The 15,274-nt window shown below is 41.7% G+C and overlaps 2 protein-coding genes and 1 long non-coding RNA gene across 4 annotated transcripts; 1 reads left to right on the top strand and 2 right to left on the bottom strand.

Moving 5' to 3' along the window:
• The first annotated feature begins 1,614 nt into the window (after positions 1-1,614).
• LOC143010568 (fibrinogen alpha chain-like) lies at positions 1,615-9,021 on the top strand. 2 transcript variants are annotated; one of them, XM_076162944.1, is made up of 11 exons: positions 1,615-1,727; positions 2,080-2,184; positions 2,278-2,461; positions 2,644-2,789; positions 2,872-2,970; positions 3,340-3,495; positions 3,946-4,549; positions 7,515-7,636; positions 7,765-7,948; positions 8,089-8,234; positions 8,567-9,021. In XM_076162944.1, exons 1-11 carry the CDS (start codon positions 1,674-1,676, stop codon positions 8,891-8,893), a joined length of 2,127 nt encoding a protein of 708 aa, XP_076019059.1. In that variant the 5' UTR covers positions 1,615-1,673; the 3' UTR covers positions 8,894-9,021. The 2 variants fall into 2 exon arrangements, with proteins under 2 accessions (XP_076019059.1, XP_076019060.1); XM_076162945.1 differs by lacking the exons at positions 7,515-7,636; positions 7,765-7,948; positions 8,089-8,234; positions 8,567-9,021 and adding an exon at positions 5,416-6,535 and having other exon boundaries at positions 1,616-1,727.
• LOC143010570 (uncharacterized) lies at positions 6,466-6,789 on the bottom strand. The gene is made up of 2 exons (XR_012964816.1): positions 6,737-6,789; positions 6,466-6,634 (listed from the first exon to the last, which is right to left on the bottom strand). It is a non-coding gene; the product is annotated as an uncharacterized LOC143010570 (long non-coding RNA).
• A 1,001-nt stretch (positions 9,022-10,022) lies between the features above and the next one.
• Positions 10,023-14,348, bottom strand: fgb (fibrinogen beta chain). Its single transcript, XM_076162947.1, has 13 exons — positions 14,171-14,348; positions 13,506-13,511; positions 13,116-13,222; positions 12,926-13,028; positions 12,688-12,756; positions 12,461-12,575; positions 12,233-12,339; positions 11,694-11,808; positions 11,390-11,509; positions 11,170-11,292; positions 10,935-11,029; positions 10,600-10,790; positions 10,023-10,514 (listed from the first exon to the last, which is right to left on the bottom strand). Exons 1-13 carry the CDS (start codon positions 14,252-14,254, stop codon positions 10,283-10,285), a joined length of 1,467 nt encoding a protein of 488 aa, XP_076019062.1. The 5' UTR covers positions 14,255-14,348; the 3' UTR covers positions 10,023-10,282.
• Between the last annotated feature and the right edge of the window lie 926 nt (positions 14,349-15,274).

Below are 15,274 nucleotides of genomic sequence, written 5' to 3'. Positions count from 1 at the left end.
TGTGTGTGTGTGTGTGCGCGTGTGTGTGTGTGTGTTTGTGTGTGTGCGCGCCTGCCTATGTGTGCATTCTAGCATGACTTAAATCATGTAGGTGAGGCCAGAGGTCATTTGGGTCAAGAGTATGAACCTCTTGATGTCATGAGGAAGCAGTGACTGTCATAGTCAAAGGTCAGAGGTGGAGTCACAGCCAGGGGTCAGCGTGTGATGTGTTGCTGCTGGGCTAATGCCATGTCAGCACACACACACACACACACACACACACACACACACACACACATACACATACACACACACACACACACATGTTCTTATTTCTCACCGTCTCACACATGCATACGATGCAAAACACAGGTTTAATATGAATTACATTAATTTTAAATTTAATAATATAAATCAAAATATTGTACAATATATCTATAACATTTTCATCTTCTTTAAATAAATGCATCCATATAATAAAGACATATATTCATGTAATAATGCATTTTAAGAAAAATAATAAATTATGAAATAATAAATAAAAAAATATATTTTTTTATTTTTTCTTTCTTTCTTTCTTTCTTTCTTTCTTTCTTTCTTTCTTTCTTTCTTTTCCTCTCTGTATGCCGGAGGCCGGTCAGGTGGCTCCCTCTAGTGCTGTTGTGTTGTTCACTTTGACAATAAATAAACAGATAGAGGGGGAAGAAACAGAACAGGACACAAACAGCAGGTGGCACCACTGCTGCAGCCTCATCAACAGGCAGAGACTGGGAGGGAATGCCCTCAGCAACGCGTGTGTCTGTGTGTGTGTCCCAGGTTGGGTAATCTTCATCCATTCATCATATGATTCTGTAGACTAAAACTGTGCCACAAAATGCAGCAGGTGCTGAATAAAACAGAAGACAGATGCAGAATAAGGACAATGAACTCCTTTTCAGCCCTGTCGCGCAAACTGACTTGAATCTAGACTTTGCTGATGGACGTCGGACATGATAATGTTTGCTCAGATTTCTCTCTCGGATCAATGGATTTGGCAGATTTGTTGGTTTGCTCTGTTGCTCCACAGGCTGTTTGTCACTGTTTACTTTAGGGAAACTCAGCCAGGATTTGTGTGCTCATGAAAAATGGACACGGAACAAACATGGAAAAGAATTTCAACATGCCACCAAAATGAGCTATTTAACAACTATCCGTGCCATGACAAGTCTACAATAATCATACTTATTATTATAACTTTATTATTTTGATATTTTTGTGAATTTTATTGTTATTATTTTTCGATAATTGTCATCATCATTTTTAGTGATGATATTTATGGCTAAAAAGATGGACAAAGAAGAGTTATGTTGTATAAAGTTTGTAAAAAGTTTGATTGAACCACAAAAAATGTAATTGGCTAATCCGAATAGAAGAGTTGATCAGAGGACAAAATGCCAGGAAGTCCTGCAGTGATCGACATGAGCCAATAGTGTATGTGAGTGTGGGTGTTTGTGTGTGTGTGTGTGTGTGTGTGTGTGCTTTGTTGAGACACACAGTTTGGGAACGATCGATCTGTGTTCCAAGCAGTTGAGGTCAATAGAAGGTCACTGATGAACTCCCACATTGCTGAGTCACCGTTTGTGGAGTTTGAGGCTTGAAATGGTCAGTGAGCAACAGGACGCAAACATTCAGCAGTGAGCCGTTACACTGACACCATGATGAAGAGACTGATCCTTTGCCTCACCGTGATCTGTGTAGCTGCGGATGAGGTAAGACGCCTTTTTCAGCTTCAGATTTCAAATTTCAATAATAATAATAATAATAACAATAATAATAGAGAAATCATGTACCAGCAAATGCTTATAGTTTCTCTTGCATTTACACCATATACAATTGAAATTTTAACCGTTTAAGAGTAAAACATGTTTATATTTAATACCTTACCGTACTTTAATGATATAGGATAAAGTTAGCATTTTAAAGTTTTCCAAGAGCTGCTTCATTTCAACAGAAGTAACATTTGTTCAACATTTGGTTGAGAATATAGCATATAGAATATTAGCAGTAATGCTGTGAAAAATGTATTTGATTTTATTTGTTTCTGTTTGCGCCTCCCTTCAGCCCGAGAGGATAGACCCCAGAGGCGCTCGCCCAGTGGAACCCAACACCAGGGATGAGAAATGTTCCACAGAGAGGAGCTGGCCTTTCTGCACAGATGATGAATGGGTATAATGATTACCTTATAGGGATATGTTGTATGTACTCTATCTGTATTTTAATGTGCACGTTTTGATCATTTTTCTCTCTGTCTGTTGTCAGGGTCCCAAATGTCCCTCCGGCTGCAGGGTTCAGGGCCTGATGGACAAATACGACCACGGGGCTCTGAAGAGGATCGAGAGGATCCGATACATCCTGTCTCAGAATGAAGCTCACCACCGCTCAGCAGACCAGGTGTCCAAGGAGGCCTATGACTACCTGAGGGAAAAACTGGTGGTGGACACAGGTCAGGGTCTTTACATTTACCTTTAGATCTATGACAACACAGATCACTTACCAGGTCTGTAAAGTGCTGGATGGAACGTTTCAATTAACAGTGCAACTATAGAAATTATGCAAACCACAATAAAAGCTAAACTAATTGAGTTCCTGGCAGATGGTTTTGTAGTGTTTTGCTCCTCTCCTCAGGTAAGGACAACAGTTACTACGACTTGGCTCTGAATCTGCGGCAGCGAATCACCGACATGAAGATCAAGATTGACAGACAGCTGAGGATCCTGGCAGCCTTGAAGGACAGAGTCAAAGACCAGGTCACGGAGATGCAGCGACTGGAGGTATAGGCACTCGCTCATGAGCAGGAGTTTATGAGAGAAGCTAGATGTTTGCTTGTGTTTCTAAACTTGTGCTGTCCTTCAGGTGGACATCGACATGAAGCTTCGTTCCTGCAAAGGTTCCTGCAAGGGTTACGCTGAGTACAATGTGGACAGAGACAGCTACGTGGCTCTGGAAAAACAGGTGATGACAACTAAAGGAAATGTGATGTGCTGATCAATATGTTGCTAAAAGATGATAATTCCTGAAATAACACAACTAAGGATTCAATCCTAATTATTCCGTCATCCCTTTTTTTCAAGAACATTTTTTTTTTTGTTTGTCAAAAATATTGCGATTCATTATCAGAATTATATTCAGAAGCAAGCCCCGCCCAATATCCCATTCACGCTAGCCAAGTTAGATGCCCCACACACAAGCTCCTCCCCCAGGTTCCATTCACTTTGATGCACCTGTGCTGAAAATTGGACTATTTCTCATATTGCAATACACACATTTTCCCACCCTCCTATCTGTAAAACTCCTGTTTTCTGTGTTCTCTCCATCTCCAAGATAAACCAGCTGGAGTCTCAGTCGGCTCAGAGCGTTGAGACGGTGGGAACTCTGTACGTGATGAAGAGTCGGTCGCTGCAGGACGTGGTAGTGCAAGACATCTACAAATCCAAGGATATCACAGCAGGAGGGCAGAGAAATGACCTCTTCTCTGATGTAAGGAAGCAGAACACCATGTACTGTAGTGCAAATACTTCCCTTAGTATTAACTTATCCACTGCAAATACTCAACGTACCTTAACAACCAGTGTACCTTTTATACATAGCATAGAATACTTTTGCTCTGAATTTCCTGACAACGGCCTATAGATGAAAATATAATTGATACTTCTGCTCTTAATGTAAAGTGGAAAGTGTTGATTGAAAAGTTATTTGACTAAACTAGATCTGTTTTATGTACAAGGGTTGACTTCATATCATCTGTGTGGTGGGGAGGGGAGGTTGGGGGAGAGGGGACCCTTCCAGCATTGTTGACAGAAGTGAGATTATGTTGCAAAATAATTTCCTGATGAACTATGTATGTATCAATCAATCCTTGTATTACCTGTGATACACACACAAATGCTCACAACCGCATGCATACTGAGGTTTGTATTTGTTTCCCAGGTGAGGGCATCGCAATTGATCCTCGAGCAGGAAGGCTCCAGTACATCCCCAGCAACCATCTCTAAGGACTCAGGTACTTCCCTCTCCTCATCTTCATCATCCACAACCACCTCCTCTTCCTCTTCATCCTCAAATCCCTCCATTACTGAGCTCAGCGGACACGATTCAAGCGGAGGGTTTGAGAGACAGGGAGGGTCAAGCATGTCCACGTCCACGTCAAGCCAAACATTTAGCTGCACCAGGACCATCCAAAAGGTCATCACCCACACAAAGAACGGGCCGGTGGAGACAACAGAGGAGGTGATGGTGGGAGGGCCTGAGTGCCAGACCATGACCCATCTCACCAGGGGAGAGCTAAGTGGCTTCTTCCCCAGCCACACATCCTCCTCCTCCTCCTCCTCCTCCTCCACCTCCTCCATCACCACTAAATCCGTCGACAGCACCAAAGGAGGTGTCTCCAAAACCATGATTAGTGATTTCGGCGGTGTCGGGTTCGACCTTGGACTACTCAGGACTGACGACGCTGAGGAGGACACTCCCGATGTCCATGCCCGCGGTGTGAAGAGCACGCGTGTCGAGCGGGAGGCCCATTATGTGGGAAAAGGTACCTCAACTTCAGACCAGGAATAGAAAATACAACAAAGTCTACTTGGCCAATCACAGGCCAATCAGCTAGACAGCATCAGCTAGCTCGCTAGCTTGCTAGCTCGCCGTATGTACCAAAAATAAGAAGTGAACAGAGCCTGACTGATACTCGATCAATACTGATATCTAATAACATTACAGTGTACTAGTTCATTATTACATAATTCTTTGCAAGAAAAAGGTTAAGTATTTGGAAGACCTTAATGTGAAAAAACTAAAATTGCTAATTCTTCGCAGCATTCTTGGGTCACTTTGTTAATTTGACTGAACAACAATTTAGCAGTTAAAACTAGCATTGTTAACTTGTTTGTCATCCACTGACTATACGTTTTCCTTTACATATCACACATTAACTATAATACCTGCTTGGATTTCTGCAAATGCCAATATATCAACAAGAGCATGGATCTGGATCTGGATGATGTATTGATCAAGCAACGATTGTTGACTTTCCACCCATATTCAGCATGATTTGGTTACAGATATATTAACGCATAAGAAGGGAAAATGTAAACTTTATGGACATTTTGAACAGTTTTTGTTTTACAATGCTAAAATAAACAGAACAATATAAAGAAATCTGGATCGGGAAAGTGTTCCGCTCACACAATCGGAATGTGTACAGAACTGACTGGTCAGGAAAGGGTTAAATTGAAAAAAATAAAATAAACAGAACACAGAAAAAAACGTTGTAGTACTGTACTGTACTGTTAGCCATTTTGCTCTTAAAAACTAGATCTTTATCACTCTACTTAATTACATTTCAGTGATCCAACGAACAGGCTAACTGGCGCTCCCCGGGTGTTTGCCCCTTTCTGTTTGCAGATTGTGCTGACATCCAGCAGAAACACCTGAATGGGGAAATGAACGGCGTGTTTATGGTCAAACCTGGCGGCTTGGACTCGGCAGAGGTAGTAGAGGTTTACTGCCAGCAGGAGGGGCTAATGGGCGGGTGGCTGTTAGTCCAGCAGAGAGAGGGCGGGGCGCTGAACTTTAACCGAACCTGGGCCGAATACCGCAGCGGGTTTGGTTCGATTAATGCGCAGGGTAAAGGGGAGTTGTGGCTAGGCAACCAGAACCTCCACCTCCTGACCAATCAGAGTGAGACTATGCTGAAGGTAGAGCTAGAAGACTGGGAAGGGGGCACGGCCACCGCAGAGTACATTATCAGGGTGGGTTCAGAGGCTGAGGGGTACACGCTCCACGTTTCGGGGTACATGGGTAACGCCGGTGACACTCTGGTGAAGGGAGACCTTAGCTTAGGGCAGTTCCTTTCCCCCAACGGGATGAAATTCAGCACTTTTGACAAAGACAATGATAAATGGGAGGGGGCGAGCTGCGCCGAGATGTATGGCGGCGGGTGGTGGTACAACAACTGCCGCTCCGCTAACCTGAACGGAATTTATTACAAAGGCCAATACGACCCGGGAAGCAACACGCCCTACGAAATTGAAAACGGAGTGGTGTGGCTAACGTTCAAACCAGCCGATTACAGCCTGAAAAATGTCAGAATGCTCATCCGGCCTGTGGCATTTTAAACGGCAAAATGACTAAAACATACTGTACATATAATCTAAATATATTGAGGAAAATCCGCGGTTCACAACGTGAAATTGTACAACAAAATTTTTGATTTGACCAACACTAACGCCATCATTAATTCACCTCTGAGCGGGGAAGTGGGACAGTTGAGGGTTAAATGAGAGTTGTGTTGACCCAGTTAAAGTACAAAGAGGATCAAAGCTGCTTTTTACCCTTTCAGACTTTGAAGGTTGTATATTGTGAATCATTCCAGGATTTCTAAATCAAGTCAAACACTGTGTGTGTGATGTTTTTGTTAAATCAACACCGTCTGTAAACGTCATTGACCTGATGTGGATTTAATGATGTAACCAGACTTCTCAGAATGACTCCAGTCAATCAATAAAGATCAATGTTCACCTCAGACGCTGTGCCTGTTCTCTTATTCACTCAAGCAAAAATACATTTCAAGAAATAAATAAAATAAATGTTTGCTTTGGCATGTGTGTAAATGAAAACTGATCTGTTTTTAGTAAAAACAGATCAGTTTTCATTTACACACGCATTAAATTAATTTTGGCGATTAAAATTAATCGCCAAAATTAACGGTTAACTTTGACAGCACTAGTTTTTACACAATGCATGTTGGGTAATCAGCACAGTGTTGCCCGCAGAGGAGTTTCTTTTTCCATTTTAGAATAATTTGTCTTTATCATTATTGCTTAGGCTAATAGAACCATCAACACTGACTAATACAAAATTAGATTTTTGACTTGTTGATTTTGTTTACAGTTTCGCTGTGATTGGCTGCCAAAGTGGAGTGGGAGTGTCATATTCCTCAAACGAGTGTTGTACCTCGTGAATAAATCAGTCGACATAACCAAACTTGGAACACAACTTAGAAAAGCATCAAGAATAATACATTTAGGATTATTGTGTGATAATTATTTGGTCGGTTTCTAATATAATAATTTTCATATATTCTTGAAATAATATCTAATGTCAGATACATATCTTTATATATACATACATTTTTTGGACATTCAATTACGATTACTTTGATACATTTTTTCCAACTTCTCTGAAAATTCAAAACAGCATTATGACAACTTAATTACACACTGTTAGAAGGTTACAAAGAAAAAAAAGGAATCGAGAATTAAGACTTAAACTATTATTTGTAGGATTTTTCCCAAATAATCTTTAATAATAATAATAATAATCTATCGATTTCGATGATTCAGATCATATTGATGAATTCTGTAAATAGTCATTTTTCATGTTTGCGTTAGAATAATACTATTTTTATCTCAAATTTAAATACATTTTACAATTAAATGGTATCAGATGAACAGAATTTAAGATGTCAAATGTGAGCTTCACGCTTCTCTGTGTGTCCACAGTTTGCACGAAGTTGCTGCAAAAGCAAGATGGCCGACGTTCCCTTGGTCACAAACAGGCAAACAGGATGGGACAGCACTGTTCCATCAGGTCACACAACCCGCTGTGTTCAGATGATGACTGGGTAAAGAACACACACACACACACACACACACACACACACACACACACACAAACAAACACACACACACACTAAAGTGGAATCATTTAAGCATTCTGCAATAATTCTTCCCAGTTCTTCCCACTTTGCAGCTCTCTAAATGTCCGTCAGGCTGCAGGCTGCTGGGTGCGATCTCACAGGTGGAAGATGAGGTGGAGCGCAAACTGACAAAGGTGTGCCAGAGGTTGAAGACATACAAGGACGCAGCCGATACGTCTATGACGGCATTGGCTGGCATCTACAACGCCAACCGACGAGTCATTGTCAACGTGTACAGTAAGACCTGATGACTTGTGAATGTACCCATAATTCTCAGTTAGTGGGCGGGACCTTTGGTCACCCTTGACAGAATTGATGCTATTCTAGGCTGATCAAGTATGTAAAGACCATTATATGCTGCAATTCCTCCCAATCAGTGTCAGAGCTCAAAAGTGTGGAACAAACCGAAGAGCTTGCCAAAAACCTCATATTGCTACGGAAACGTTCGGCCAGGTTGTCAAGGCAACTAAAGGAGCTGCAAAGAAAAGCCCAGAGACAGTTGGAGGATCTTTATCGAACTGAGGTGAGGCAGGGAGAGGAGGCTATATGTAAATGAATACAGTGTCTCCAAACACTATCATCAAAGCCAATACATATATTAACGTTTTTGTAATTTATGACACAATAAGCAATGGAAAGATCTAATAAGAAATACCTTAGACAATCCCCACAACAATAAGCTTGTTCCCCTTCAATTTTGTAATCGGGTATGTTTTCCAGTACAGTTATATAGAGAGAATATACTGTATGTACAGGTCCCCCGAATAATGGTTGTTAACGGCAAACAATACAAAACAAGACAATAAAGACGCCTGGTTACATGTATGGATGATGTCACTGTGTTTACATCTGAAGGTGGATGTTGACCTGAATCTGGGAGCCTGTTGGGGGTCCTGCAGGTCTGTACTCCCTCACAGCATTGACCACTTGATCTTTGAGACGCTTCAAACCAACATGGACCAGATGGGCAAGAGCCAGATGCAGAGGAAGAAGGCTGCCATCGCGCCGCCCAAAGACATCCCACTCCTCAGGCTGCTGCCCCTTGATGTGGGCCTGCCAACTTCCTCCAAATACAAGACAATCCCAGTGGTTCAAAGAGAACTACTCACTCAGTTCGAGGACATTGGACAGAACCGGGTCATCCTGGAGAAGCTGATGGATGAGACTGAAGATGTAGAATGAAAATGCTCCAGCTGAGTAGGAACAGGTTGAGAGGGAAGGAAGAAAGGAAGGATGGATGATTATTGTAACCTGTACAATAAATTCATTTATTCATTAAATATATCTAATAAATATATGTTTTATTTCTATTGACATAGTTGTATGGTTTCAGTTTATGTTGAAGTGTCTGAAATTTCCTTCTGATGCAGGCATGTGTTGCTGCTTTTACTCATGTGCCCATGTTTTACTGCGGTGACCATAGCAACTGCATTAAATACCTAATGCCATCTATCTAAACAGGACTAAAATTACCTTGGGACCCCATCATATGATTTTGGAATCAACCCCATCATAAAAAAAATCTTTTTCACTGGAATTTACAGATTCAGTCACAACAATAGTTATATATTTTTGTCATATGACACAATTTGAGCCAAATGAGAATTTGGAATTCTCACCAGAAAATGCACAAATCACTATTACTTATTAGTACTTACTTACTAATTATTTTCTCATGGACGTAATTTGAATTGAGAAAATCATGAACATTTTAAACATTATCTGGGTGCAACGGGTGAAAGTCCAGCGGATCAAAGCAGGTGATGGGGTGGTTGTCCAAAGCCATAACCATGGACAGCATCCGGCAAGTCCATAATCACTGTCTGTAGTCCTGTTTTATCCACCTTATCAAACTCATTCTCAATTTATCAATCATATTAATCAATGAACCCTTCAAAGGGATCCAGTAGAAAATGTGACACCATACATCCAAATGACTCATGACTTACTAAATGTTGAAAAATAAAACTGCACTAAAATATTGTGGCCTTATTGTATTATTGCTCAGGCTAATAACTTATCTATCAACCCTGAGAGAAATGTTGTCGGTTAGATCTCTGTCATAAATATAAGCAAACATATGTTTTACTCTTATATCTAATATCTTGTATTTTCATTTTCTGTGAAGTGAGAAAACAAGGAGGCGACACAGAACCTTCTGTTCCTCAATGTGTTTATTGAGTAAGGAAGGACAGCTGCTGTGGGCTCGTCCTGGCCGTGCACAGGTGAGACAACACACACGACAACAAAGAACACAAGGTCACACGCCACATAGCTGTGCATATCTATCTGAAATGACATTTTGTTATGCATGCAAATCGTATTAAGTTTTACATGTTTCTTGTTCGAGGTTGTGTTTTAGGGTTTATTTATTATCTTTCAAATACCTTCTCAGGTGTGTTTGAATGTGCATGTCTAGCAATATAAAGGTTATTGCCAAAGTAAATGAGTTAATGTGAATCTGCCATAACCTGAAACATTCCAATTTACAAGAAGCCTTAAATCTCTCAGTTGTGGTGCTTCCATAACTCTGCATGTTCTGTGTACGTGTGGTTCCATCAACTTGGCCGCCTAATTGGATTGGAAGAATGGCCTGATCTTCATGCTCATGGCTTTGAGGGAATACCAGCTGCCCTTCCAGTTCATCCACACCATGCCGTCATCTGTGCCGTGTTTGGCCATGAACTTAGTGTAGGCGCCACCAATGTAGTAACGACCGTTGGGATTGGCTGAGTGACAGCGATTGTACCACCAACCGCCGCCATCCTCCCTGGCACATTGTTTTGAGGGGTCACCAGGGTTCCTGGTTAAGGCAGACATGGAAAAAAAGAGTTCGTTTTTTGACACGCACACACATAAACACACACACACACACACTGGAGACCTACCAGTTGTCGTTGTCTCTGTCGTAGGTGCTGAACATCATGCCGTTGTGAATAGTCATTGTACGATTTACACCCTGTAGTTCCAATGATCCCTCCAAAAAGGAGTTGCCAGCATTACCACTGTAACCTCCAACCGCCAGAATGTAGTTGGATGTGTCTGACTGGACAGTAAACTGTTGGTACTGGGCATAGACCTAAAAGGAAACCATGGAAATGTGCCATCACAAAATGCAGTTACCAATTTTTAATGATATAAATCTGTAAAAGAATTAAAAAAAACAAGAAACCAATCAAAGAAACACGCTTTTGTTTATTTAACCGACACCTGGAGGACTGACCTTGGCTCCCGTCCAGTCCTGCATCTCAATCAGGACCTCAGTGGGGCCCATCTTGGTAAGCTGGCTGATGTGGTCGTTACCCAGCCAGTACTCGCCTGTTGCATGACAAAAACAATTTCAAGTAGAGATCGAACAAAAACTGAGGTGTAAATAAATGCCAAAATTTGGGAAATAAATATGAAAAAATTTATTTTCAAGGAGGCTTCCTAGTTTTCCTATGACAGCAGTGTCTTACCAGGAGTCTCACAGTGTCCTTTGCCCACATCGAAGGCAATGTTGCCGAACCCGCGGCGATACTCGTCCCAGCGTCGGCCAAAGTCCACGCTGCCATCGAGCCTGTTCTGGATGAGGAGCCATCCTGGAAGATAAAAACCAAGACACAGTGTGAGAGTTTTCCTAAGGTCCTCTAATTTGTGCTGTGGCTAACTTAGGATGATTTTTCTTTCCAATCTCACCACCGTTCTGACTGGCCTGATCACAGAACACCCTGTACGGGACGCCGAAGAGGTCTGGTTGGATCATGTACATCTGCGATTCTGTGCCCCCCCGACGGAAGATGTCCTCACACTCCTTTCCTGCAGCACACAAGGGTTAAAGACATAGATAAAATACATTGTGTTCATTTACAACATTTGAGCCGTCACTGATTAAGCATTGAGCTTATATCTGTTTATTGTACATTCTTTTTTCTTATATTTTCACACTTATATGATATAAGACTCATATTTTGTTATTGTCAAAGATTTGTCACAAACTTACCAGTCACCACGGGTATGGGACATTTGGTCTTGCAGGGCTCCTTACACTCCTCTCTCTGAGCCTGGATGGCCTTTTCCAACTTCTGGATCTTCGCCCTGATCTTATCCAGGACCCCCTGTGACCAGAGGACATGAGACATATAGTATACTGTATGTGAGACATCAGAGCTGTTGGGAACGACGAAGGTAAGATGCAAGATTCTATCCTGTGGGAGTTTCATCAGGTAGCAGTTCCTGTTTATGTGTATTTTTCTGATTCTGGTGGAAAAACCTGATATACTTACATTACGATCATTTAGCAGACGCTTTTATCCAAAGTGACTTACATTACATTACCACCCATTACAAAGGGAGGAGCAATTGAGGGTTCGGTGCCTTTGTCAGGGGCACCTCGGCAGGGACTCGACCTGCGACCCTCCAGTTCCCAAGCGAAAGCGCTACCCACTGAGCTACTACCTGGAGAGCTCAGATTTTTATTTGTTTACTACTACTACAGGTTTACATTTACCCGTCAGTTTTTGTCCTGTCCTTGGTTCATACCTGTAGTACTCTGATGTTGGATGGGAAGATGGTGTCCACTGTCTCCTTGATGTAGGAGTGTTGTTCCTCGACATTATCGGTGTACTGACTCACCACCCTGTTGTTGTCTGAGAGAAAGGAAAAGTACGTCAAATGACCAAAGCTACCAGAACTGCTGCTAGGAAGGAAGATGTTTTTTTTAAGTGTGTTTATGATTATTTATGGGTAAAGCTTCGTCTTGGCTCTTACCATGAATGGCCTTCTGCCTCTCCCTCAGAGAGTTGGACATGCTGTTGACATAGTCGTAGATGTTGTTTGAAGATCGGGACAAGTCATTCACCTGAATCTCCAGTTCACCAATGCTCTGTGATAAACATTTGGACCAACACCTCAGTCGCTTGCATATTTGTCAGCCATTCTTTAAGAAAGGGTAACTCTTATTTGGGTCATGTTTCAAGCGGTTCAGTTGTATTTACCGTTTTCACACTCCTTTCCTGTTTGAGCAGCGCAGTCTTCAGCTCACAGCCGTTGGGGCACAGAACACCCTGACAAACAAAAAATATTATGTTAGTTCTCATTACTTTTTGTCAGGGAGCAAGATAAGTTTTTAAAATGTATCAATTGCAGGATGTGGGTGGGTGTGGTCAGATTCTTGAGATCTCGAGTGGGGGTGGGATTTGATCTGCCAAGGTCCTTAAGGCAGCATCTTCCTACCATCTCCGGTGCGGCATGTAAGCATCCTCCCGCCTCTGGCTGCTCCACCTTCTCCTGAACGTGCACTCCTCCCACTGGTGGCGCTGTGGGTCGACCGCGGTACCTGAAGAGGGACATGTCCCATATATCAGATCTGAGACAGAGACTTCCCCCATTCAGATAGCTATATGTTCTTGATTGGTTAGATTACCTGCCGCCTCCGCCTATGGGGGGTGGGACATAGCGGTTTGTGTTAAAGTTGTCTCTGCCCCTAGACATTGGACGATGACCACGAGCTTCTACTGTGCCTGCGTTGGCCTGGTGATAAATGGGAAAATTAAAATACCAAAACTGAAGAAATTGAAGAATGATAAAAGAAATGTGTCAATCAAAGAAAAAAAACGTATACTTACTGTTCCAGTCTGCAAAACAGCAAAAGGTGCAAACAGAAAAAGAAGAAAACACTGTCAGCGTAACCTTGTACATCAAAACAGGTAGTGCAGTACTACCTGTTGCTTATTTTACACCATAACAATTACACATATTGTTAATATTGTTATGAGGACAACATGTAACTCATTTACAAATGTGACAGATGCACACTAGGCTAGCAAGGAACTACACTGCTTTTTTGGTACCTTGCTGTATCTTGGAGTAACTTACATAAGTAGTGGTGATGCTAGGCAAAAGCAACTCATTTGTTTTGTTGTAACGTCTCAATCAATCATAAAAATCAGTGTGTAGTCGTTTGGAAATTAGACTTTTGTTATGGTTTACACTTCAGAAAGAAATATAGATTTTTACTTAACTTAGAATTATATTTCCCCTTGAAGTAGCTACGTAGATTTTGACAGGTGCTTGTAGTGTAGCTAAATATTTGATTAAGAGGGTAGCTTGGCTACAGCTTAACTACTTAAATAATGGGGAGGGTTGAGAAATTAGAGAGGATTAGTGATATTGAATTATCAAATATTTGTGAAAGGTGTAAAGTGAAGCGACCACAAAATTAGCAGTACTCGGTATGGTAGTATTTTTTACAAGAATTAAAGAGATTGGAAACATGTTATTCCGGATGTCAATAAAATGTGTATGAACAATTTACCGGCAAAATAAAAACTTAAAACTCCAAACCACACCTAAGTAAAACCTGAAATAAAAGTCTCTCGTCACTTTGCCTTTATGGGGACTCAGCCGGTCCCCATAAATTGAGGTCCCTGCAACATTATTGTCTAACCAGGCCCTCACAATAGACTGAATTCCTAACACACTTACTGTGCTATAGTCGTCGTAATCGTCCATCTGAGCCCAGCCGGTGCACACGCACAGACACACCAGCAGCAGCGTCCTCATATTCAGCCTGTTTTGAGTTTCCCTCTGTGAACTTTTTAGCGTGCCACCGTTCCTCTACCCACCCCTGAAAATGGCTTTGAGCACCCATGATGTGGGAAGATATTTAACCTGCTGGTGTGAGGACGTCCTCCCACTCCTATCGATTTGTTGAGCAGGTCAATACCTGCTGGGACAGTTTGTCTAAACCTGAGTCACTGCAGGACACAGTTGAAGTGTCCTCCATGTGCAAGGGCACAGAAAAGAGTAAATACCTAAACAATGAAGCTGACTGTAAAGATAACTACAAATATGCCAAGCATATCTAATCTACACCATACAGTCGTTAAAAGATTGAATGCATGTGTTCAGGGATGCATGAAGCTGTGATGGGTTTTGAAAATCCACTTTTTAAAGGCCAGTGTTCTTTGGAAATTAGGACAATGAAGCAACTGTGTGTGCAACACTGTTTGGTTTGAGTCCATTGAGTCCAAAGTTCCATTGCAAAATACATGCACCCACACATATTGACAGGAATTATTCAGTAGCTCACAGATAAACTGTGTGTGTGTGTGTGTGTGTGTGTGTGTGTGTGTGTGTGTGTGTGTGTGTGTGTGTGTGTGTGTTTGTGGAGTAAAAGACTGAATCAGCTGCTAACATCGATCAGAAACTCAAATGTTTCCAAACTGAAATGTTTTTCCTCAGCTGAGCAAAGGCCTAACTTACCGGTGTGAAAATAACACCTGCTCACTGTTTCACGGCTCAGGTTCAGTACTTATCAATCAATAATATAATCATAATTATATTTAGCTCTATGAAATGCACCATGACTCCAACAATAACGGCAACTATCTTCGTTTCAAGCAATGACACAGAAATGTGGTTTGATTGATAGGTTGTGAGCCCAGGTTAGATACTTCCATGTTAGGCTTGGGAGTTATCAGTCAGCCCTTGCATGAATTAATTTACCTATCAAATCAAGTTACCGTTTCCAGTATTGTGTCTCGATCAGTTGATGACATGCAAAACAAATGGAGAATCTTT

The sequence above is a fragment of the Genypterus blacodes genome, unplaced genomic scaffold (genome assembly GCF_046128005.1).
Source record: "Genypterus blacodes isolate CSIRO-AG114 ecotype Tasmania unplaced genomic scaffold, CSIRO-AGI_Gbla_v1 ptg000129l_1, whole genome shotgun sequence".
Classification (NCBI taxonomy): Eukaryota; Metazoa; Chordata; class Actinopteri; order Ophidiiformes; family Ophidiidae; genus Genypterus; species Genypterus blacodes.
This window is presented reverse-complemented; position numbering and strand designations above follow the sequence as displayed.

What these genes read in the sequence shown, in the direction of transcription:
- LOC143010568 (XM_076162944.1), top strand. Translation starts at nt 1,674, where the DNA reads ATGATGAAGAGACTGATCCTTTGCCTCACCGTGATCTGTGTAGCTGCG. An exon ending in TCTGCACAGATGATGAATGG is followed by an intron (nt 2,185 to 2,277) that starts GTATAATGATTA and finishes GTCTGTTGTCAG; the next exon opens with GGTCCCAAATGTCCCTCCGG. An exon ending in GGCCCATTATGTGGGAAAAG is followed by an intron (nt 4,550 to 7,514) that starts GTACCTCAACTT and finishes GTGTGTCCACAG; the next exon opens with TTTGCACGAAGTTGCTGCAA.
- fgb (XM_076162947.1), bottom strand. Translation starts at nt 14,254, where the DNA reads ATGAGGACGCTGCTGCTGGTGTGTCTGTGCGTGTGCACCGGCTGGGCT. An exon ending in CCCATAGGCGGAGGCGGCAG is followed by an intron (nt 13,029 to 13,115) that starts GTAATCTAACCA and finishes GTCCCTCTTCAG; the next exon opens with GTACCGCGGTCGACCCACAG. An exon ending in AGGAAAGGAGTGTGAAAACG is followed by an intron (nt 12,576 to 12,687) that starts GTAAATACAACT and finishes TGTTTATCACAG; the next exon opens with AGCATTGGTGAACTGGAGAT.